The sequence below is a fragment of the Rhincodon typus genome, chromosome 10 (assembly GCF_021869965.1).
Source record: "Rhincodon typus isolate 14 chromosome 10, sRhiTyp1.1, whole genome shotgun sequence".
Classification (NCBI taxonomy): Eukaryota; Metazoa; Chordata; class Chondrichthyes; order Orectolobiformes; family Rhincodontidae; genus Rhincodon; species Rhincodon typus.
This window is the reverse complement of record NC_063341.1, coordinates 32,966,916-32,990,980: the sequence shown is the minus strand read 5'-3', so window position 1 is coordinate 32,990,980 and position 24,065 is coordinate 32,966,916. Positions and strand designations below refer to the sequence as shown.

At 40.0% G+C, this 24,065-nt stretch overlaps 1 protein-coding gene across 2 annotated transcripts in view; it reads right to left on the bottom strand.

The window, feature by feature from the left end:
- si:ch211-198n5.11 (methylcrotonoyl-coenzyme A carboxylase 2) overlaps positions 1-24,065 on the bottom strand; it is a 77,478-nt gene that overhangs the window by 41,805 nt on the left and 11,608 nt on the right. The window contains exons 3-6 of one of the 2 annotated variants that reach the window (XM_020534703.2): positions 21,791-21,987; positions 12,917-13,095; positions 8,612-8,692; positions 7,598-7,776 (exon numbers count right to left, since the gene is read on the bottom strand). In XM_020534703.2, the coding sequence (XP_020390292.1) occupies positions 7,598-7,776; positions 8,612-8,692; positions 12,917-13,095; positions 21,791-21,987 (636 nt within the window). The remainder of the gene's footprint in view (positions 1-7,597; positions 7,777-8,611; positions 8,693-12,916; positions 13,096-21,790; positions 21,988-24,065) is intronic. The other variant, XM_048601886.1, reaches the window with a different exon arrangement.

The following is a 24,065-nucleotide window of genomic DNA, read 5'->3' as shown; positions in this document are numbered from 1 at the left end:
TCCTGTCCACCTATCTTCTCCTCTATCCGCCTCCCCCTCTCTCCCTATTTATTTCAGAACCCCCTTCCCCTCCCCCATTTCTGAAGAAGGGTCTAGGCCCGAAACGTCAGCCTTCGTGCTCCTATGATGCCGCTTGGCCTGCTGCGTTCATCCAGCTCTACGCCTTGTTGTCTCAGATTCTCCAGCATCTGCAGTTCCAACTATTCCTGTGCAATTTGTGTGTTTTTATTCCCTGGAGCTCAAAAATCTGGGGTGCCCTGAAGTTAGTTTGCATTTTGGGAATGTTTGGTGATTTAAAAGTGTGATATGTGCCGTGCGTGAGCCAGTAGGGAACATGTATGGTTAATGTAACATCCATTTAAGAAACTATCAATGGTTGCGCATAATGGAAATCTGCGACGAAATGTTGCTTTAAAAGGTTGGTTCATAAAGCTTGATAAAAAAATTCACCTTTCAGAATTGGCTCGGTGTTTGGATTTGGGTAAATTTTAATTCCAGAAATTACCACTTTTGGAATTTCACTTTCTGGGCAGGGTGAACTTCAAATACCGTTCTAATACAAGTGAATCTTTAATTCCGGATGATAAGATTTACTCATTGTAAAGGTACTTTGGTGTGAGAGAATGCAAACAAAAATAGGAAATTTGGAACCTTAGAAATACAATTCTCCTTGAACAAAATTCTGATGGCATATTCTAAAATCTGAGAAAGCTGATCAAGGAATTAGGAAAGGAGAATTTAACAAAGGAGGTGGACTTTTTCCTAAAGCATAACATTTATTTTGCAGGAGCAGCAGCGACAGATGACACAATTACGTGCAAGCGTTTACTCCCCTCTCCCCCTTTTTCCACAGTAGAATACTAATTAACCCATTCTGCTTGATGTGGAATGGATGGATACTTGCTTAGAAATTTTGAATCCACGTATGATGTTATTTTACTGCTACTGGGTGAAGTGATCTGTAAATAGAACTGGAGGATAAAAAATAACAAACACAAATTAAGAAAAATACCTAATTGGGTTATGAGCAAGGAAATGTTAGGAAGCTAGCAGCAGTTGTTACAGGAAACACACAAAGACAAGGAGCTGATGGGTCACAAAAGAAAAGGGAAGTGTGTTCCGTGTGCAATAAAAACAGGCATTTCGCCAAGAACCGTCCCAATAAGAAATGTGAGAACTCTTGGTTCTGACATGAAGGCATGCAGGGACAAGAATATAAACAGATGCAGAGGAAACCTCAGCTGGTTGCCAATGGCAACAACAGTGCGCAGACTATCATACAACTCACAGCAGCAGAGTTGCAGAAACTAATCATGGACAAGTGACGGATAGTGACCCTCGGTCAAAGGAAAGGGAATAGCCAGGTGTATATAAACGTGATGTTAGGGGGCCAGCAGTGCAGTATGTTAATAGACACTGGAGGCTCCATCTTTGCTATATATTTGGATTTACCATTAGAAAGTAAAATCTTAAAAATACATGGAGCGAGCTGTGGGACTCAACCAGCCACTCTCAGCCAACTGATTGAAATAAAAACTGCTGATTGTGTAATTAATGCACATATTTGTGTGTGCAAAAATGCTGAAGGGTGTGTACTGGGGATAGATTTATTGAAATAATTTGGAGCCATAATTGATGTGCGAGAAGCCAAAATTAAATGGCCTCACCAGTTTAAACTTAGAAAGTCAAGGATTGCATGCCTCCTTAAAAGTATCTGTGCTGCCACAATAGAGTGGGAATAGAATCCCGAGAACGCCTATCGCAAGTTGGCAATGATGTGCCCCAAATTATGGGCAACCAACAAAACCAACTGTGGCAGACTTGACATAAAACCAATTGAAACACGTGGGGGAAGTACACCCACCTAAAAGACAGTACCCCATCAGACCTGAAGTCATTTAGGAAGTTAAAGAGATTGTGAAAGATTTGGAGAAACAAGGAATAATAAAAGAAACCTGTTCCACCACTAACTCCCCAATTTGGCCAGTGAAAAAAAATCCGACAGATCATACAGCCTGACAATTGACTAAACCAGTCTAAACAAATATGCAGATAACAGGATGCCTATTGTGACTGATCCCAACACTATAATAAACAACATAGGGTCAGAAGCCACGATCTTTATGGTCCTAGACATAGCAAATGTGAATATAGGCCCCAAACACCAGTATAAATTTGCCTTTACCGCAGGCAACAGACAGTGCACCTGGACAAAACTTCCACAAGGGTTTCACATTAGCCCTGCTATATTCCACTAGGCATTGGCAGATGTAATTGCAAAAGTTCCCAAAACAGAATGTGTAATATTATAATACATAGATGACATTTCTTTTTATTCATTCATGGGATGACGGCGTCGCTGGGAATTTATTGCCCATCCCTAATTGCCCAGAGGGCAGTTCAGAGTCAACCACATTGCTGTGGGTTTGGAGTCACATGTAGGCCAGACCAGGTAAGGATGGCAGTTTCCTTCCCTAAAGGACATTAGTGAACCAGATGGGTTTTTTCAACAGTTGACAATGGATTCACAGATTAGATTTTTAATTCCAGATATTTATTGAATTCAAATTCCACCATCTGCCATGGCAGGATTCGAACCAGGTCCCCAGAATGTTGTCTCGTCTCTGGATTAACAGCCCAGCGATAATACCACTAGGCCATCGCCTCCCCTACTACTACTGAACCTCTCCTACTGAAGAAAACACTATAGGACAGCACTGCAAGTATTAAAAACTGTCAAAACTTCTGGATTAAAAATAAACCCAAAGTAATATTAATAGGTAACAGGAGTGCACTTGTTAATGAAAATAGAATTGGTAAATTAAGACATCCTACTCAGCTGAAGATATATAGCCATTAATAGTACGACAGTCCAGCCTGCTAGTCTGCTATTCTCCCGCTCTCATCTCTCCCTTATGCAGGTTTTAAAGGGTCTTCAACGAATAGAGCCTACATGCAACAGGAACAGGATCCTCAACCCAGGACGGCAGCCAGAATAGATTAAATTGCGTGTAAATATGTTACGTGATTGCACAGTGACTGTAATAAAGTATATTGTTGATATTAGCATAAGCATGAAAACACTAATCCTCTGTGGGCTCCTTCCAATTTTGATCCCATTAGAGGCTGACAGGCACATTCAAAGAGCAGTATCCCTCTGAGACCTATTCCTTTTAATGTATCTGAAGTGGTTGAATGGATCACTTGCCTGAACAAATCCTTAAAGACTGGAGTTTTGCGACTGGTAAACCTTCTACGAAGAATGGGATACATTGGGTGGACAGGAGTAGTACCCAAGATAAGCACGAATCAGCAGGGTACAGCTTTTCTGCTTTTAAAAGTTGGTACCAACTCCAATTCAATACCTCCCATATACCACTATTTGTTACCATTACCAACACATCAAGGGTAGAAAAACAGTTACCTCTATTTGTTTTGTTGGATCTAAGAAAAGGGGGTGGTCTGCAGGTCAGAGTAGCTGCACTCAGTATTTTAATGTCACTTTGCTTACATCTAAATTTAATTTTACTAACCTCACGTCAGCCAGAACCTTTAATTACATCTGGCGTTCTGACTATTTAACTAAGTTTATCCCAAACAACAGCACCTAGTTTGTGTGTGGGCACAAAGCTTACACCTGGCTATCACCATCTTGGACAGGGTCACGTTACACAAGTTACGTGGTGCCATTTGTACACCATATGTCATCCCTCCTGGAGGGATCAGTCAGACAGCACAAATGTGCCATTACAGAAATGGAAAGGTTCTTTGCCATCTTGTTACCCTGGTACGGTGTATCAAGCTAACTAGGGAATCTATCAATATAGCAGCTTTCCTTGAACAGGTAGCAAATGATACTTCTCAGGCCCTTGTTAAGATTAATGCAGAGATGGTTGCCATCCAACCCACAGCATTACAGAATAGGATGGCCCTTGACTGCCTACTAGCAGAAAAAGGAGGTACGTGTGCATTCATTGGCAAGAAGTGCTGCATGTACATCCCAGACAATTCTGAGGAAATTACTGATTTGGCTGATCACATTCCTAATGATCAAACTCAAACAAGGCCCACCTTCAACCCTTCGGAGTTAGGCAGCAGGATGGCTGGGATCCCTGGGGACATCCATTGTCCCAGGAACAGTAATTTTCATTGTCATACTATGCCCATGTTATCTTATTTATTGGTTCCTCAAGTGTCTAATAGCTAAATAATGAAAAAGATGACTGTGGAAGAACCACGGACCAAGGTCACCCTGCTACATAACATTAAGACCGATTACCGGTAGAATGTCGAGAAAATAACCAGCTCAAATGAATGACGAGAAAGGGATTGTGAATGTGCCACTGCCGAAAGAAGACTACACTCATGGGCTCAGACTTTTGCTGATGAGCGTAAAGACATTGGTATGAACTTTTTGTGATTTTGCTGTGGACCTTTCGTTAATAATGTCCCTACGATCATAATCTGGCCAAGGACCAAAGGAGAGAACTGTTGGAGCTGCCTGTTTTTAAGAGATACAAAATGGCTGGAATTTAAAAGCCACAAAATGGCCAGACTTTAAAAAAGCTTGCTTCAGCATAAGTAACAACAATGGGCCTTTTAGAAGGAAATTAGTCTAAGGCAAAAGAAAGCATTATCTGAATGGCAAGATCCCAAAGAATACAAACACAGTGATAAAGAAAGTACAAATCTTCCAAATGTTCTTTTTGAAATGAAACACTGAAGAAATAATGAAATTGTAACTTAAAAACTTTGAAAAAAATCACAACAAGTAATTAATTCCAGTCTCATTAAGGATGTGTTCAGCCATAAAAAACAGCAGCTCAAGTTATTTTGCAGAAATTAGCTGTCTCGTTGAAACTATTTACAATATTAATAAGTTCTAGTCAAAGATTCTTTAAATAATCACAGAAATAGATTTAAAACTTCATAATGAATGCATTAAGGGAAAACATTAAAGAGATGCCTGGCATATCTTGTCTGATTAGCTAAAAAATATTAACAATAGAAAATAATCATAAAAGTTATAATTTTTATTAATATTATGAGTTTTATAAGACAATCAACTTTTTATATAAAAATGGATAATGGAATTTGACAAGAGACAGCCAATGCAATGGACAATAGAATTCAAACTGTCCTTAGAGATAAAGAATGAAGGGCAGGCCGAAAAGAGGACAGCCAGTAACTTTGAAATGCAACACAGAAAGATCCCAAGGTCCAGAGATTATAATAATTGTTAAACATCATAAAAAAACTAAGAGCCTACAGTTGTCTATACTAATGTTCATCATTGATCAGGTGATTTACAGGATTGGTCCCACAGAAGGGGAGGGTACAGCAATTACATTGCGTATGATTACTGTACACAAAATGTATAAAAATACTGCTTTTTAACTGTAAAAATCAGAGTGTGTCATTGATCTCTCTTCTGATCTGTGTTGAAGATTAAGGGGGTAACTGCATCCTCATGTTGAAGCCAGATTCGGGGAAGATCCTTTGGCCATCTCCCTGCACTAACCGGTTTTTGCTTGAATAAAGATCCACTACGTGCCTGCACCGGTCTGCATCCTGAGTCTTTGCCCCCAGTCAGCGGAATCTCGCTCCTACACTTGTTATAACGGCAAGTTAACTTTATAATTCAAGTACAAGGACAACGACATCCCTTTGTTACTGCAGGCTCTCTGTCTTCCTGAGAGTCAACCCAAGGAAAGCGGCACACCCGGACAGTGGCCCCAGCCAAACACTCGGATCCTTTGCGGACCATCTGACAGAGGGATTCGCCGACATCGCCAAAGTCCCCACCTACTTCAAGAAGACCAACATCATCCCGTACCTAAGAAAGCACATGCAACGTTCCTTAATGACTACCACCAGTGGCTCTGACCTCAATAATCATGAAGTGCTTCAAGAGGCTGGTCATGGCCCACATCAACTCTAGTCTCCCGGCCTGCCTCAATCCCCAACAATTTGCCTACCAACGTAACAGGTCCACAACACTTGCCATATCCCTAGCCCTGCACTCATTCCTGGAACCTCTGGACAACAAAGACACCTATCAAACTCCTGCTCATTGAAGACAAAAAGAGGTAGTCAACACCATTATCCCCTCCAGACTGATCACAAAACTCTGTGACCTTGGTCTCGGCTCTGCCCTCTGCAACTAGATCCTCAGCTTTATGACCCACAGAGCATAATCAGTGAACACAAGTAACTGCGTCTCCTCCTCAATAACACTCAACACTGCAGCCTCCACCCAGGATATGTCCTCAGCCCCCTGCTGTACTCCCTGTACACCCACCACTGTGTTGCCAAATTCCGAACAAATGTCATCTATAAGTCCACTGACAATACCACCTCAGTGGGACAGATGTATGATAACGATGAGTCAAAATACAGAAGGAAGATAAATGGTGGCTTGATGCAATGAAAACCACCTCCCTCTCAACATCTGCAAAACTAAAGAACTGATAATTGACTTCAGAAAGAAAGCAGGAGAACACACCCCCATCTACATCAATGGAATTGAGGTGGAGAGGGTGGAGAGCATCAAGTTCTGCAGAGTGACGATAATCAACAACCTGTCCTGGGCTTCCCACACAGATGTGACAGTCAAGAAGGCACAACAACGCCCCTTCTTTCTCAGGCAGCTCAGGAAATTTGACACATCTACAAGGACCCTCACCAACTTCTACAGATGCACCATTGAAAGCATACTGTCCAGGTGAAGAACGGCATGGTGTGGCAACTGCTTTGCCCAGGAACGTAAGAAATTACAAAAATGTGGTGTGCACAGCCCAGATCATCACGGAAGCCAACCTTCCATCCATAGACTCCATTTACATGGCTCGATGCCGCGGAAAGGCTGCCAATATCATCAAAGACCCATCGCACCTCAGTAATGATCTCCTACAACCTCTTCCGTCAGGCAGAAAGCACAGAAGCCTGAACACATGCACGAGCAGGTTCAGCAACAGCTTCTTCCCAACTGTTATTAGACTGATGAATGGGTTCTCTAGCTTCAAACAATGCTGATCTTGCTAGCGTTGATCTCGCCTAGCATACACCTTGTGCAATGTAACCTGTATGCCTCTAAGTCTTTTTGATCTGTATATCCTTGCTTATTATGACCGGTCTGTACTGCTCATAAACAAAGCTTTTCACTGTACTTCGGTACATGGGACAAGTGTTCAACCTCATATTTTCCCACATTATACTCCATTTGTGAATTTAAGATGCACAAGTGAGGCAATTTCTTCTCTCAGAGAGTGGTCAGTCTTTGGCTTTCTCTTCCCCAGAGAGCAGAGGACATTGTATCAAGGGAACTAAAGGTTACAGGGGACAGACAGCTGGCTACAATCAGATCATCAATGAAGCAGATTTATTGAGCTGAATAGCGTCCTCCTGCTCCTGTTTCTTAGGATCTAATTATTTTGACAGTAGACTAATATGAAAATCTAGCATCTGCTGAATACCTGAATCTGCAATTAAAGCAGTTAGCCCATATCTTCAAGAATGCTTGGACACACAAAAATAAACATTTTGTGCCATTTAGAATAATGATTTCCATCCTATTATGATAATTTCAAGTACTTACTTTGCATGCAGAGTTGCACCCCCCAGTTCTTCAGGACTAACATCTTCCCCGGTTGCTGCTTTGACAAGTGGGGGTCCAGCAAGGAATATTGTCCCGATCCTGTCCACCATCACGGTTTCTTCTGCCATTGTTGGGATATACGCGCCACCAGCGGTGCATGAGCCACACACAACTGCTACCTAGAAAACACAACGAAATGCTGACATTTCAGCGCTGAATTCAGTAAATAGCTGAGACAGAAAGTAAATACTTATTTTTTCAAAAGTAAAGGCTTCTTATTTTATTCCCATTTGTTTTCTGCTTTTCTGAATGTTTTGTTCCATAATTTCCAGAAGAAATAGAGGGTGAGATTGGTCTATACCAATAGCAATTTGACAAAGTTTACATTAATATTACAGGAAAGAAAATCAGGTGTAAAAGAGGCTGGAAATTTGTTATTGTCTGTTTTGTGCTACTGTCAAGGAGCAATTTCACGCCAATTTAAAGCCTCAGCTTTAACCCCAACCCATGCTTAGGAAGGATCAGGCAATAGGTTACTATCATGAAAGTCACATTACCAGCCTGTTCCCCTTCATTATCATTAACAGCAGAAATTTTGTCAAAATTCCTGTAAAGGCAGGTGGGGGAACTTATTCAACAGATAAAATAGCCTCACCACGTCATCAGTGCCATAATGTAATAGTGACATCGAGCCAAGAGGAAGATGTTGCGTTTGCTGCTTGACAGTGGGAAAAACCAACTGCCGAGAAGAGATAAGCATATGGAATTTTGTTTTTGGATAATGAAGAGATGAAGTAGCCCCTATCTCCAGGTCCCTGAATGGCTGCATAGATTTCTCTGGTTCTATCATACTCCTAATTTCAAGGGATTTCCAGGCCCCTACTTTGAAGTAATCACCCTAATACCTGATGTCAAAAGGATAACTACTATGGTCTCTTACCCTACTAATGCATTTGAGATTCACAGATCATTAATCTTAATAATAGAAGGACAGGAAGAAAAATTTTCCGCTACCTGAGGAATGCCCATTGCAGACATTATTGCTTCATTGTAGAACATTCGACCGCCATGGTTCTTATCAGGAAATATATCTGCCTGAGAGAGGCACAGGTACAATTTTAGTATATATGCTCCCATGCACAATTGTAATCTTATTATCAAACTCTCAATGTATTACAAAGACATTCCAGGCTTTACTTACTCTAGCCAACAGGCCACAACTGGTGGGGACCCTACCAACATAAGCAGCTCAACAGATCTGAAAGAATAACTGTTCATCAGTAGAAAGCTGATGAGGTACAATGTTCTGAGTGCTGCCCTGAGCAAGACTCATCTATCTGAGGAGAGCCAGCTTAAGGAAATTTGTGTGGGTTATGCATTTTTTTGGAGAGACTGTGAAAATGAGAATGGCAAGAAGAATGTGAAAAAGGAAAGCTGTCATTACCCATCTTTCTCTCCCACGGAGTAATGATTGTCTGATGGTACTCAAACACCCCTGCATGGCGACAGACAATCAATTCTCATCCAGGTGTATACCACCATCAAATCCAATCCCTTTGAAGTCAAGGATAAATTTATCTGAAGACCTCCACTCTTCGATACAGCAATAAAATCAAATAAATTTAGCAGTTTTGTAGATTTCAACATTGATGGAGATCACTGAAAATAAATGAGTTAGGAGGTCAAACAGCAATGGTCTTCTCATGCTGAAAATGTGCACTAAGTAGGAGTTCTTCATACCGACACAATTTTCCACCTCCTTAATTGCAACAATGCATCTTGGATACACCTCTAACTGTATCCATGCATTGACATCCAATTGACTATGACATTAACAGGTGTTAGGGCAGAAAGAATGTGTGTGAAACACATGTACAGTGCCGACCACCACTCTGATATTTCAAATCTAAGATCCAAAAGCATCTCCGTGTCTCAAGGCTCAAGTAGGCAGTCATGAAAGAATCTCTCGGAGTCACTTGTGTGCAATGAAAAGGACACTCACTACATCGAGGAGGATTAGATAATCTCCAGGGAGACAGTCTGCTCCACTGCTCTTCAATCTTCTCTTAAACATTAAGATCACTTCACATAGATCAGTACAGCATGATCAGCCACAATCATATTGAATGGTGGTGCAGACTCCTGCACCTTTTTTCTATGTTTCCTTTGACCACCATGAGAGTGCACCCTAGATTCAATCTTTCCGTAGAAAATTTACTTGGATAAGCGAGAGTCAGGCATTCTGGCTGCACGACCAGCCCAATTCAGTTGGGACTGTCTCAATATGATACTTGGCATGCCAACTCAGGTGAGCATCTCAGTATCTGGTATTTTGTCCTGCCATCCAATCTTCAGAATCTTCTGGAAGACAGTTGAAGTGAAAAATCACTAGCTTTTTGGCATAATGCTGGTACACATTCCACAGTCCAAGTCTTACGTCTGTACAGCAAAGTAGGCAAGACTGTTACTCTATAGAATTTCAGCCCTTCAGCCCAGCATGTCTGTGCCAACCATGATGCAAATCCCATTTGTCTACTCATGGTCCAAATCCCTCTATTCCCTTTCTGTTCATAGGCCTATCTAAACGCCTCTTAAAATGTCACTACCATATTTGCTTCTATCACCTCGCCTGGAAGAGCGTTCCAGGCACCTACCACCTTGTGCGTAAAAAGAACTGCATCAAAAAAAAAAAAAAAAGAGGTGATCCAGAAGTTACTGCTAGAGAAACAATATCACTATAGGCTTTTGTTCAATTACAAGTCATCACTGTCCAAGCAGGATGCCTACTGAAACATCCCAGAACTGCTCAGTGCAAGCTCAGATAGACACAAGACGCTTGACTGAATAAGAAAATAGATGAATTTTACCCAAATGCCACTGCCAATGACTAGAACAGATCTCTCCAATGTTTTGAAGTATGTCTTTGAGCACTTGTTTACTAATTCACCACAAATCTTTGTTGACATGGTGGCACTGGTGTTCACATAAAAAGTCCAAATTCCAAGAAGTTGATTAGAGCACTTTAACTACATCCTCAATGTGCCTTCATCCACCAATGATAAGGCAATCAAGAGGCTGCTGCAGGTTTTCATTAATTGATGTCTTGATGATGATCTTATACTGTGAGAAACAATGAGAGTTATCAAACATCAATCTAGCAGGATAATTCAAGCAGGTGATGCCATCCCAGCTAATGTTGAAAAGATCGAAGGTCAATGCTTGTCAAGAAAATCAATGAACTATTTAAGTCTATGTGCAAGCAAGGAATTATTTCATAAGAATACAAACATGTTGACCTGTACAAGCAGTAAGCAACTCTCCAGTCTAGTGACAGTCAGGGAATGTCATTCCTTTCCGTTGGAGCAAATATATTGCCACAAACCTTTTGGACTACCGAATGGAACATTTTGATCAGGATCTGTAGCCAGATGGTCACTGTGGTTTCAAAAAAAAAAAAAAAAAACTGAGCAACAACTGACATGGTACCTACAGCTAGACAGCTCCAGGAAAAATACCAAGAATAGAACATGCACGTCTACACTACTCTTCTTGACTTTGTAAAGGCCTGTAACACAGTCAGCCATAAGCACCTTTGGAAGGCCTTGGGAAAATTCATCACAATGGTGTGACAATTCCATGATGGCATGCTTATGCGTGTCCCAAATCATGGTGAGTCCTCTGACCCACTCTCAGTCACTGAAGAAGTTAAACAAAGATGCGTGCTAGCACCAACCCATTTCAGAAAATGTTTTCTTCACCATGTTCTCTAAATGTCTTCCTTGATGGTGATCTTGGTATCAAGTCAACTATTATATGGATAGAAAGTTACTCAATCTGAGACAACTCGAGGAAAAAACCAAAAGTCCCAAAGGTCACATTTGACAATTTCTTATTTGCTAATGACTGTGAACTAGCTGCGAGATCAGAGCTGGTGATGCTGAATGGCATGCACTTGTTCTCCAATGTCTTGGCCTTATCATCAAAACTGAAGTAATGTACCAGCCTGCTCTAAGAAGGCCCTATCATGAGCTCTAGGTTTCTGCATATGGTTAGAGTCTGTCAGAAGCAGTTAAGTTTACTTAATTTAGCAATACATTCTCTTCAGCCATCTATGTAAAATACAAGATGCAAGAATTGTTAACGCAAGAGTAGCCTTTAACAGAATTTAAACATCAATCTGGAAGCAAAGAAGAGCAGCTCTGTCAAAAAAAACTGAAATTCCATAGAGTAACAAGTCTTGCCCACTCTGCTGTGCGGATGTAAGACTTGGACTGTGGAATGCGTACCAGCATCATGCTAAAAAGCTCAATGATTTTCACTTCACCGGTCTTCCAGAAGATTCTGAAGATTGCATAGCAGGACAAAATACCAGACACTGACGAGCTCACTTGAGTTAGCATGCCAAGCATCACAACATACTGAGACAGTCATTACTGATTTGGGCTGGTCATGCAACCAGAATGCCTGACACTCGCTTATCAAAGTACATTTTTTGTGGAGGGATTGAATGTGGGGCACACTCTCATGGTGGTCAAAGGAAACTCTAAGTACACTCTGAAGGCTTTACATAAGGTTACACATTGAACCCAAGTTATGGAAGAAGCTCACCAGAGATCATAGCATTTGCTGTAACAAATAGAAATGGGCATGGACTCCTTCAAAAATAAACACACGCAAGTGGCAGAGAGAAAACACAAGGAGAAGAAAGCCTGAGCCAGTAGCTGGTCTAAATCTTATTGTCTCCAGTATCCTCTCCTATTTGTAGCCTTGCGGGTGCAGTTCGGCCTTAGCAATCACGTATGCTCCCATTGGAGTGTTATCGAATGTTCGATGATGAACATGATCATCTTTGTCTCAAAGGTCAAATAACATTGTGAGAATTCAGCACTGGTCCCTGTTCTTATACTGTCATTGAGGAAAGGGAAGGATTATTACAACGAACAGAACTATTTCCACAAGAAGGTGAAAGTACTCATACTTCATGTTCTGCACTTTAAATCAGTTCTACAAGAATACCTTTCCATACAACACACTCATCTTTTTCTAACATTGGCACTATGACCCACAAATATGGGGAATTGGTTGGCATTCACCCGAAAACTGCCGGAGGGGCATATTTGGGACTTGCTTCATCCTGGTACTCTGTGGTGCAATGACCTCAAGCAAAATACTACAATCTGTGACAAAGAAGTTAGTTCTTCAGAATATGTTACAAAGAAGAAACAAGAGACTTCAGTGAATTCAGTAAAGTGCACGCAATATCATTGTAATCTTGTGATTGGCTTGTAAAGGTTCCTATGTGAAGTGCTCTACTGTTACCTGAAGTGGTAAAAATGCTCCCCCACTATCCACCAAGTAAATGCAAGGCAGCCCATTTTGAATTGCAATGTCCTGGGCTCTCAGCTGCTTCTTCACTGTGATTGGGTAGGCTGTCCCTCCTTTGATTGTTGCATCATTAGCAATGAATACACACCAGACATCACTGATTTTACCTACTCCTAAACAGATAGTGTAAAGATAACAAAGAACACAGAATTAAATATTGACATTCAATCACAATCATTAATTCTGAAATAAATTTGCAATAATCTGATGGATAATTTAAAATCATGAGATTCTGGGCTAAACTGAGAGGAAATAAAATAAACCAAGCACCATGTACTGTTTGTGATTCAGTGACATAAGTACAAATGCAAGGGCAAGAACAAGAATAAAGCTTGTATCATAGTTTCTCCTCTAATCATTTGCTGTTGCCCATTGTCCAGGTTCACATGATGTTAAACAGTCCCTTAGGGGAGTTACCAGTTACATTTAATGTGAATCAGTTACTTCAGAACAGAAAATTGAAATCAAAGGAAGTGGTCTCATTTTATATTGAAGTTTGACCTCACTAACACTGAGCTCAGAATTATCTAAGTTCAATTAAACATTCACATTTTTACAAGTATTGGCATTGTCAATATGTGTTTTAGTAAGAGGGAAGCTCTTCTTAGTTTGATATTCACAGGCTAGACAGCCAGAAAATTTTTATTTTAGAGATACAGGCCTGCTTATCATTTTACACTGATTGCAACAGCTTCTCTCCTGGCAACTCTGATATATATTGATTATTCGTAACTTAGCAAGGACATTGAGGAGTTTGTTCTTTTTAAATTGTTAGACTTTGATCTAAGGAGCAGTCTGATTTATTTGTTTAGTTCAGCTTAGTTGGTTACTCATTTCCTTTCTCCATGTGTTTTGCAGCAGTAGTTTAAAATATTGCTTATAATATAGATTATTGTTTATTTTCAAACATGTGGCACTTTGTTAAAACATATACAAGGTACTGGATATTTTGTAGTTGCACCTGGCTACATCAGAAAATGCTGACTTGTTTAGTTGTTTAATGTTCTGGTTTGAATAGCCTCAATTTAATTTGACATTAAGGTCCTTAAAATATTTCATTATCAGCATGGTAAAATAAAAGTGTATTATTCTCACTATCATCTATGAAATTACTATCTAATTAGGAAAGTTTCATACTCATTAGAATATATTATAGTCCTGTGTCCATACATACATATTTATTACAGAGATCACTGGATAGCAAATAGAAGCAGGATTGTCAGTTGTTTCTCCCCTCTATGTTGAAAGTGCAAAGGCCATCTGTAATAGTGATAGATTTTTAGGCATTAAGTGAATTAAGGTTTAGGAGGAAAAGGGCAGAAAAGATTGGCTAATATAAGTTTAGCCATGATTTTATTGAGTGGTGGAACAGCCTCAAGGGACTATCTGATCCAGTCCTATTTTTTACGTATTTATCTTGGATCACCACCTGCCTGAGGTTAGTTAACTCAACACAGACCAAGAACTGAAGGCTCTTGTAGTAGTGCCCCTACCTCTGAGCCAAATAACTTGGGTTCAAGTCTCACCTGCTCCAGCAGATAGATATATAATAGCACCACTGAACAGGTTGATGAGAAAATATCAGTGCAGGAAATGAACAGGGGGCCACTTGGTCTGTTGAAATAAATATAGTGAACAATGCCCACTAAGGCATTTGAGAAAATACATTACTATACCAAGTATAAATAGTTGCCAACAAAACACAACCTCCTTTGACTTGCCCTATCAAAATTAAATACTTGATAGTGATATCATCTGGGCACTTCTTTTCATATTTTGTTTCATTCAGCAACAGATTCATTGTTATCTTTAGGACGCGAAATTAAACTGAAGACCTATCTGTCCTCTTAGGTGGATGTATGCGACGTCACAGCTCTGTCTCAAAGAATATTGGATTTCTCCTTCATGCCTTGGCCATTACTTATCCCTCAACCAACGCTGCTAAAACCAGACAATTCAGTAATTTATCACATTACTGTTTTTAGGAGCATGCTGTGCACAAATTAACTGTCATGTTTCAACATTACATTTTAGATTACACAGATTACCAAAGCGACACAAGTCTGTTGATTTTACTGTTTGAAGGAGTTACTGAGATTATCTATTTTGCAACTGAGCTAACTCCTGTGGCACTGTGACCATGAATCTAAAAATGATTCTACATAAACTCTTCAAGCCAGAAATACAAAAAAAAAATCACTAATACACAAGACCAGCAAAGTAGGTAGGACAAAATGAAAGTGTTACTACTTATTGTTCTCAATAACTGAATCATGTAATTCAGCAATAACAAATTTATATGGTTCCATTTATATAGTAACGGTTAAGGAGGCATAATCAGACAGAGTCCTAAATTAGGATGAATGACTAAAAACATGACCAAAGAGCTGGGCCTTGCAAAGTAAATTAGTGAGGCAGGTCAAAGAGAACTCAGCAATAGTAAAATAAGAGAAAGGACGTTTTGTATAATAGACCAGATTTGGAAGAACTCAAGGGTTTGCAAAGAATTTAGAATTGAAGACAGTTATAGAAAGTGAGGGTTGAGACCATGAAATGAACTAAAACTTAGGAGGAGAATTTTATTGGAAACTGAAAATCACTATATATCAGCAAGGATGACATAATGAATGAACAGGATTTTAAATGAGTTTGGGTTTATTGATGCGGGGAGGGGCTATTGGTGTTTTGGAAGGGAGAGTGGAAAGCCAACCAAAGGAACTGAGCCTGGAACTAACAACAGCAGAAATGAGAATTCCAGCCGCAGATGCAGGGGCATCAATGAATGCTTCAGAGATGAAAATGAGTGATCTTTGTGGTGGTGAAGATCTGGTGTTTAAAGCTCAACTCAAGTTCAAACAAGCTAGGAAAAAAAAATCAGTTTTTCTTCAACCCAGGATGACAGCTGGTCAGGTTGGAATTAGTGGCACGATTGCAGACCTTGTGGTGAGAGCCAGAGATATGACATCCATCTTCCCAGTTTAACTGGGGAAAATTATGGTTTAACCCAGGGGTGGATGTTGAAAAAGTGATCTGACATTGAGAGAGATGATAAGAGGACAAACTGATTGTCAGCAGTCTACGTGCGAAATTTTATCCCACATTCATGATGTCAACAGCTTGTAACAAGTCAATAAGGGACTCAGAAGGGACTCACAATCGGTCGTCTTGGAAGGGGGATGCAAGGACAGGAAAGGAAGCCAATGTAGGAAATGTGTACTATGGTTTGATAGGTAGGAGTAAAATCAGGATAGAAAAGTTCTCTGACAACAGAGGAAAGGCACTGAAAAGGAATTGTGTATTTCAATGTATCAAAAGCAGTACAGACAGAGACAAAACGTCTTATGGTCACATTTACATAGGTTTCCTATTACAATGATTACCTGTTTAAAGTAAATAATTGGCTGTACAGTGCTTTGAGACATCCTGAAATCATGAAATTTATAAATGCATATTTCTCTTCTTTTCTTTCTTTTGAGTAACGCAAGTTTTTGAAGATAGCAAATTCAGGGAAATGGCAAAAGTAGAAAGCAGATTGGACAGACTAACTTGGGAGTTGCAAGAAAGATATGCACATATTTGGAAGGCAATAACGCATTCAAAAGCTTTGGAGTTGCAAGGGTTAGAGATTACATGATAGTTTGTCAGATCAGAGGCTATGAGTGGACTTTGAGGAGGGGATGGTGGCAGCAGTTTTGAAAAGTTAGGAGAAGTACTTGCAATGAGGGATCATTTACAATGATAGTTAGCATGGTGGCCAGGAAGGATTTTTAAAAGTTCATTAATGAAATGTGGTTATCGCTGGTTGGGCCAGCACTTATTGCTCATCTCTAGCTGCCCTTGAGAAGGCTGTGGTGAGCTGCCTTCTTGAACCACTACTATCCATTTGATGTTAGTTCAATCAGTTCCAGGATTTTGATCCAGTGACACTGAAGGAATGGCGATATATTTGCAAGTCAGGATGGTGAGTGGCTGAGAGGGAAATTTGCAAGTGGTCCTGTTGCCCTAGATGGTAATAGCTGTGGTTTTGGAAGGTGCTGTTGCACTGGTGAATTTCTGCAGTGAATCTTGTCAATGGTACACACGGCTGCTACTGGGAGCCAACGTTTAAGGTTAGAGCAGAAGGAAGGCTTTGGGAGATTTTGACAAAGGATCCAAGATTACTCTGGACAAAGATATCAAAGATAGAGGTGAGGAAGTAGTTGAACTGTGGAAGTATTGAGGTGAATATAGCACCAAAGGCTACACAGTTGCAAGTTTAAAAATAAGCGATCTCTGGTATTCTCTTGAAGATTAAAGCAAATGTGCGGTGATGGGAGTTAATTCTATAATGTGCGTGTAGGGAAAAATACCATTTTTCAAATCAACACAAAATATTTGTTTAAATTTTTTTTCACAAGATGTGCGCATCGCTGACAAGGTCAGCATTTGTTGCTCATCCTTAACCATCTTCATGAAGGTAATGATGAGCTCCTGTCTTTAATTGCTGCGGTTCATGCAGTGAAATCTACCCACAGTGCTGTCAGGAAGGGAGTTCCAGGATTTTGACCCAGTTACAATGTAAGGAACAGCAATATAATTCCATTTAAGATTGACGTGTGGCTTGGATGGGAACATGCAGGTGGTGGTGCTCTGGTGCATTTAGTCCCCATCTCCCTCTTGGAAGTAGAGGTTGCAGATTTGGAAGGTACTGTTGATGGAATCTTGGTGTGTTTTTACAGTGCAACTTGTGGAGAAAGTGAATGTTTAAAGATGGTGGATGTTGAATTCCTGTATTAGAATGTTGAATGATATACTTTCAACACTGTAAGATTGATATGATAGATGTAATGTTTCTGTATTTTATAGGCCATTGATAAAGTGCTCCATAATAGTTTAATAAATAAGATCAGAGACTGTGGACATAAGCAACAAGTGGCAGGAAGGATTGCTAAGTAACTTCAAGACAGAAAGCTAAGAGAAGAATTAAGAATAAAGGCTAGCTATTTAGAGTGGCTGAAAGTGAAAAGTACTGTTCCTCAAGAATCAGTCCTGTGACCACTGCTGTTCATCATTTATATTAATAATTTAGAACTGAAAATTTCTAAATTGCGATGGCACCAAATTTGGGAGAAAAGGATAGTCAATACTGTAGCAAGTTATGAGAGGATGTTACAAATTCACTGAGGTTAAAAACAGTAATAGGGTTACTATGTTAGGGGATTTCAACATTCCAACATTAATTTAGATGGTCATTGCTTAAAGGGTTTAGAGGGGGCAGATTTCTTGAAATGCATTCAGGAGAGCTTTATATATCAACATGTAGAAAGTCCAAAATGGGACAGTCCAGTTCTGGATCTATTTTTTGGGGACAAAGCTGGACAAGTGTTTGAGATGGCAGTAGGGGAGAATTTTATCAATAGCAACCATAACACCATACGTTTAAGTTTGTTTTGAAAAAGGAAAAAGATGGTCTGCAAGAAAAAAATGTTTTGGATTGGGGTAAGGCAGATTTTATTAAAATAAGATAGGATCTGGCCAAGGTAGACTGGAAACAGCACAGATACATCTATTGCAGGGGAGTGGGGAGCAATTGAAGTGAAATTGACAAGAGCATAAGCCTAACATGTTCCCTTTATGTCGAAATGTAGTAGCAACAAGTCCAAGGAACCCTAGATGTCTATGAATGAAGGTAAAGTCATCATAATCCCGACTGATGATAGAGTTGTTCTCTCATTAGAGAGAGATTAGTGGTGGCTTAAACTAAGGGTCGTTATGCCTCAGGTGAGGGGAGACGTTCAGAAGGAGAGTTCTTTATAATAACTTCAGCTACTGCTCATTGGCGTTACTCTGCATTGCAAACCAGCATTCCAGCCAGCTGAGCTAAGTGAACCCCAAAGAATATTTCAAGACTGGATAAAAAAAGAAATGAGAGGCTTTTGACAGGTACAAAAGGAGCAAATCAACAGAGGCCTTAGTGGAGTATAGAAAAAAAAAAGGAGGGAACTTAAGAGCAAAGAAGGGCCGTGGAAAAACACTGGTAAGTGAAATTAGGGAGAATCCTAGTTATTCTTTTTATAAATATAACAAGGGGAAGAAAAGAAACAGGGTATGAGTAGGGCCCATTGGGGATCAAGACGGTAATCTGTGCATGAAGCCAGAGGACATCAGTAATGTATTAAATGAGAACTTCACAGCTGCCTTCACTCAGGAGGAGGAGGAGGTAGGTACAGAATTCAGGAAAAGGACTGTGAAGTTTTTGAGCAGTTTGATATAGGGGGTGAAGAGGTGTTGGAGGTTTTGACAGGCTTGAGATTGGAAAAATTCCCAGGTCTGAATGATTGTATGCCAGGCTGCGGTGGGAGATGACGGAAGAAATTACAGGGACTCTGACCCAAATTTCTGATTCCTTTCTGGCCAGAGGGGAGTTGCCAGAGGACTGGTTCCACTTTCAAGAAGGATGGGAGAGATGAACCAGGGAATGACTAGTACGTTTCACATCAATGGTAGGAAACTATTGGCAGAAATGCTGAAGGAGAGAATTAATTTCCACTTGGAGAGACTTGATCAAGAATGGTCAACATGGCTTTGTCAGAGGGAGGTCATGCCTAACAAATTTGATTTTTCGGGGAAGTGACCATGTATGTAGGTGAGGGTAGTATAGTTGATGTAGTTTACTTGGATTGCAGCAAAGCGTTTGACTACATCTCACATGAGAGACTGATAATGATGATAAATGCATATGGGATCCAGGATAACTTGGCAAGTTGGATCTAAAGCTAACTAGTGATTGGAGACAGAGGGTGGTAGGAGAACGCTGCCCGCGTGACTGGAGGCCAGTATCCAGTGGGATACCACAGCAGTCAGTGCTGGGTCTCTTACCATTTGTGTTATATATGAAAAGATATCAAAGGAGATGAGGAGGATGGTAAGAAAGTTTGTGGATGACACGATGTTGTGCTGGGTGGCCAACACGGAGTAAGGTTGTCTCAGGTCACAGGAGGATGTAGACAAATTGGGCAGATCAGTGGCAGATGGAACTTAACCCTAGTAAGTGTGAGGTGATACACTATGGAAGAAGTAACAAGACAAGGGAGTACTCAATGAATGGCAGGACACTAGAAAGCTCAGAGGAAGGGGAGATCTTGGGGTGGTTGGGAAGTCAACAAGACAGGTTAATAGTGTAGTTGAGGAGGCATATGGGATACCTACCTTTATCAAATGGGCAGAGATTATAAAATCAGGTTAGGCCACAGCTGGAGTACTGTGTGCAGTTCTGGTCACCACACTATAGGAAGGATATGATTGTAATGGAGTGTGTATAGAGAAGATTCGCTGGGATGTTGCCTGGGAGACAGCAGTTTTGCTATGAAGAGAGGCTGGATAAGCGCCGATTGTTTTCTTTTAAGCAGAAAAGGCTGAGGGAGGACCTGATTGAGGATTATAAGGTAATGAGGGGCATGAACAGGGTTGATAGAAAGCAGCTGTTCCCATTAATTGAAGGATCAGTAACAAGGGGGTATAATTTTAAACTAAAAGGCAGGAGGGTTAGAGGGAAGTTGAGGAAGCCTTTTTTCACCCAGAAGGTAGTGGGGATCTAGAATGCACTACTTGGGAGAGCAATTGAGTCAGGAAACTTTACAACCTTTAGAAAGTGCTTGGATGAGCTCTTGAAAATGTCATATACTGCAAAGCCAATACTGCAAAGTGGGTTCCACGTAGATTTAGTCGTTTTTCTGCATGCAGACTCGATGGGTTGATGGGCTTCTTCTATACTGTATGATTCTACGATTAATAAATTTGCAGAATGGGCAAAAAATTGACAATGTAAATTCAACTAATAAATGTGAGGTAGTACATTTTGGGAAGGAGGAATTTGGACGATTACTTAGAAGGAGTGAGGGGTTCCAGAAGCACAATACATCAATTACTAAAATATCTAGCAAAGGTTAGCAAGGCCACAACATCAAAACAAAGCACTCTGTTTTACTGCCAAAGGAATAACATTGAAAAGTAGGGTGGAAGTACTAAACCTCTATCAAATCTTAGTTAGAGTACACTTGGAGCCCTGCATGCAGTTCTAGTTGCCATTTTATAAAAATGATATAAAGGCACTGGAGAAGGTGCAGAAAAACCAAAGTATACATTTCAGGAAAAGATCTAGAGGTTGTGTCTCAACAAAGGCAGAGGGGTGACCTAATAGAGATATTTAAACTACCTAAACTTTTGATAGAATGCTTGGAGAGAAACAGAATGTTTCTCTTCTGGGGAAGAGCATAACTAGAAATCATCAATTCATTATAGTCACCAAGGCATTCGAAAAAGAATTCAAAAGAAACCTCTTTTTCTAGAATGGTGAGAATAAGGAACTCACTACGACAGGGATAGTAGGAACTGCAGATACTGGAGAATCTGAGATAACAAGGTGTAGAGTTGGATGAACACAGCAGGCCAAGCAGCATCAGAGGAACAGAAAGGCTGATGTTTCAGGCCTAGACCCTCCTTTAGAAATATCACTACAACAGGGAGTGGTTGAAATGAATGGCTAGATGCATTTAAAAGGAAGCTTAATGATCTAGTGAAGGCAAAGAAAACAGATGATTACAAACATATAATTAAACTGGCCAGGGTGGAAGAAAGCTATTCAACTAGCCTGTTTCTGTGCTGGACATCCTATATAATGTCAGAAAAATATTTATGATCAAGCCGGAAATCAGCAACTCCAAATGATATTTGTAGAGAAAATAACATTTTAAAATCCCAGGACAAAATTTCTTCCAGACTGATAGTTACTGTATTCTTTTGAAATAAACTTGACCTGAACATTAATACCAGTTAAGCAGCCTGCAGCAGGAATATCTCCATATGGCATTCCCAGGCCAGCAAAAGGAGACAGCTCCAGGATCTCCCCTTTGTCCAGAAGCAATTGTAAACGGTCTCGGACCAGGAGTTTTTTATTCCTCTGGGTGTGCCTCAAAATTGCTTTTTCACCTCCACCCTGTATTACTTGCTCCATCAGTTCCGAATACCTGTTTTTTCAGAAACATTAATAATACAGAAATTCAATCAAAATCTCTTTACATCAGACTCGACACTAAAAAAATGCAAGGGAGAAGGGCAGCTGGGAATGCAGCAGGGAGTTGGAGACAGGAAAGGGAATGATGGCTGTGGATTTTGTTCAATTTTCTAAATGCTGTCACTGGATATTGGCGACAATTAAAATTATACCATTATACCTACACTTAGATAGTTTGCCAACATTCAATGTTTAGTTCAAAGTTCCAGAACGTTTCAGGCAACCTTGGAACTGAGCCTTCAGAAAATAAAAGAGAAAATATGACAGGAACTGATACAGATTTGACAATCAAAACCAAGAGAACTGCGGATGCTGTAAATCAGGAACAAAAACAGAAGTTGCTGGAAAAGCTCAGGAGGTCTGGCAGCATCTGTGAAGAGAAAATCAGAGTAACCGTTTCAGGTCCGGTGTTCTGAGGAAGGTTTATCTACTAGTTTAAAGAAACTTGTGGTACGGTGGTAGTGTCCCTGCCTCTGGACCAGAAAATCTTGCTTCACACCCCACCTGCTTCAGGGGAGTGTTGTAACATGTCTAAGCAGGTTGATTGAAATACCTATCTACTAGGTTTACATGAAATTTCAGATGCATTTGCACGTTTATGCATTTGCAGTTAATTTTTTTATCTATGGTAGATGGTACCATGACAGGTAACTTAAGTGTTTGAGATGTCATATTGTGAGACACAATTGTTGCTATTTTATCCACCATCAATTCAGGAATTGACATATACAAGGGCTTGACATGAGGGTTTGAACAAAATGAATTCTTAAATTACAGGTTTCATTACATGGTTAGATTTAATCTATTAAATTTTTTTTGTGTCTTTTAATGCCTTCATTCCAGTTTTTACAGCCTCTTCCAAAGTCAAGGGCTTGGATTTGATATTTTTAGCTTGAGCTCTGTTAGCTAAATCTGGAATCTGAACAGGTGAGATGGATCAAATTTCAAAGGATGAATCAGTGCTTCTCAGTGAATTCCACTACTGGAATACTACTCTTTAACTGTTATAAATTTGGAACAAAAGACATAATTAACAAGTTTTATTTTTGTAATTTTTATTTAAGGAGAGAAGGTACGTTATTCTGGAAGTGAAAATCATATCTGCTATTGCTTTTGTGTTGTGTTCCATAAGTTTTAAGTAGATAAAGGCTGGGTAAAATATAAACTTTAAAGGGCAACTTAAAGGGAAACATTGGGGTGGTGACGGCAGCAAGGTATAGTAGAAGGACAAAACGTATTCCTGAAAACACCCTCATTACAGGCGCAAAACATGGATGCACAGTGGCCCTGCCAGCACTGATAGTGACATCATTCTATCATTTTTGCTCACACTTATTGCACTTATTTGGGCATTGCCATTTTTTTTACTGGCAGGATATTTCATAAAGTGTGCAAATGCAGAACTTTCCGCAGCACAACGGAGGTATCATGAAACCGTCAAATGTAATGTTATTGAAGAACAGGGGTAGGGAGCACTGAAGTGAAAATTACATGGAGCATAAATAATTTGAGAGGGGAGAGGAGGGGATGAAAATAGACCCACTGAACATCATATCTTCCCTACAAATCCCAATCCATATGAAGCCCTGTAACCATTCAAGGCCCCTTTCAGTGCTACAATTCTACTTAACTCCCAACAAAAAGATGATTAAAGCAAAGAGAAGAAAAGCAAACAAGAGATTCAAAGATTTCAGAGACTGTATTATCTGATCAACATTATAAAATGCTAGAGGTGATCAACTAATTATTATTAAAAACTGAGAATATGTTTCATCATTTAGAACAGTACTTTCTGAAACAACAAACATGAAATATGATATTCACTGCAAAAGTATCTATATATTTACATCAAATAGACTCATTTGTCCTTTGCTAATTTTCTTCATTCTGGGCAAGTGGTAACAATGACACAAAGTCTCTGTGGAGAGTTATAGACAGATTAAGCAAATGGGCAAAAACTTAGCAGACAAGATATAATGTGGATAAATGAGGTTATGCATTTTGCCAGGAAGAGAGAAGCTGAATATTATA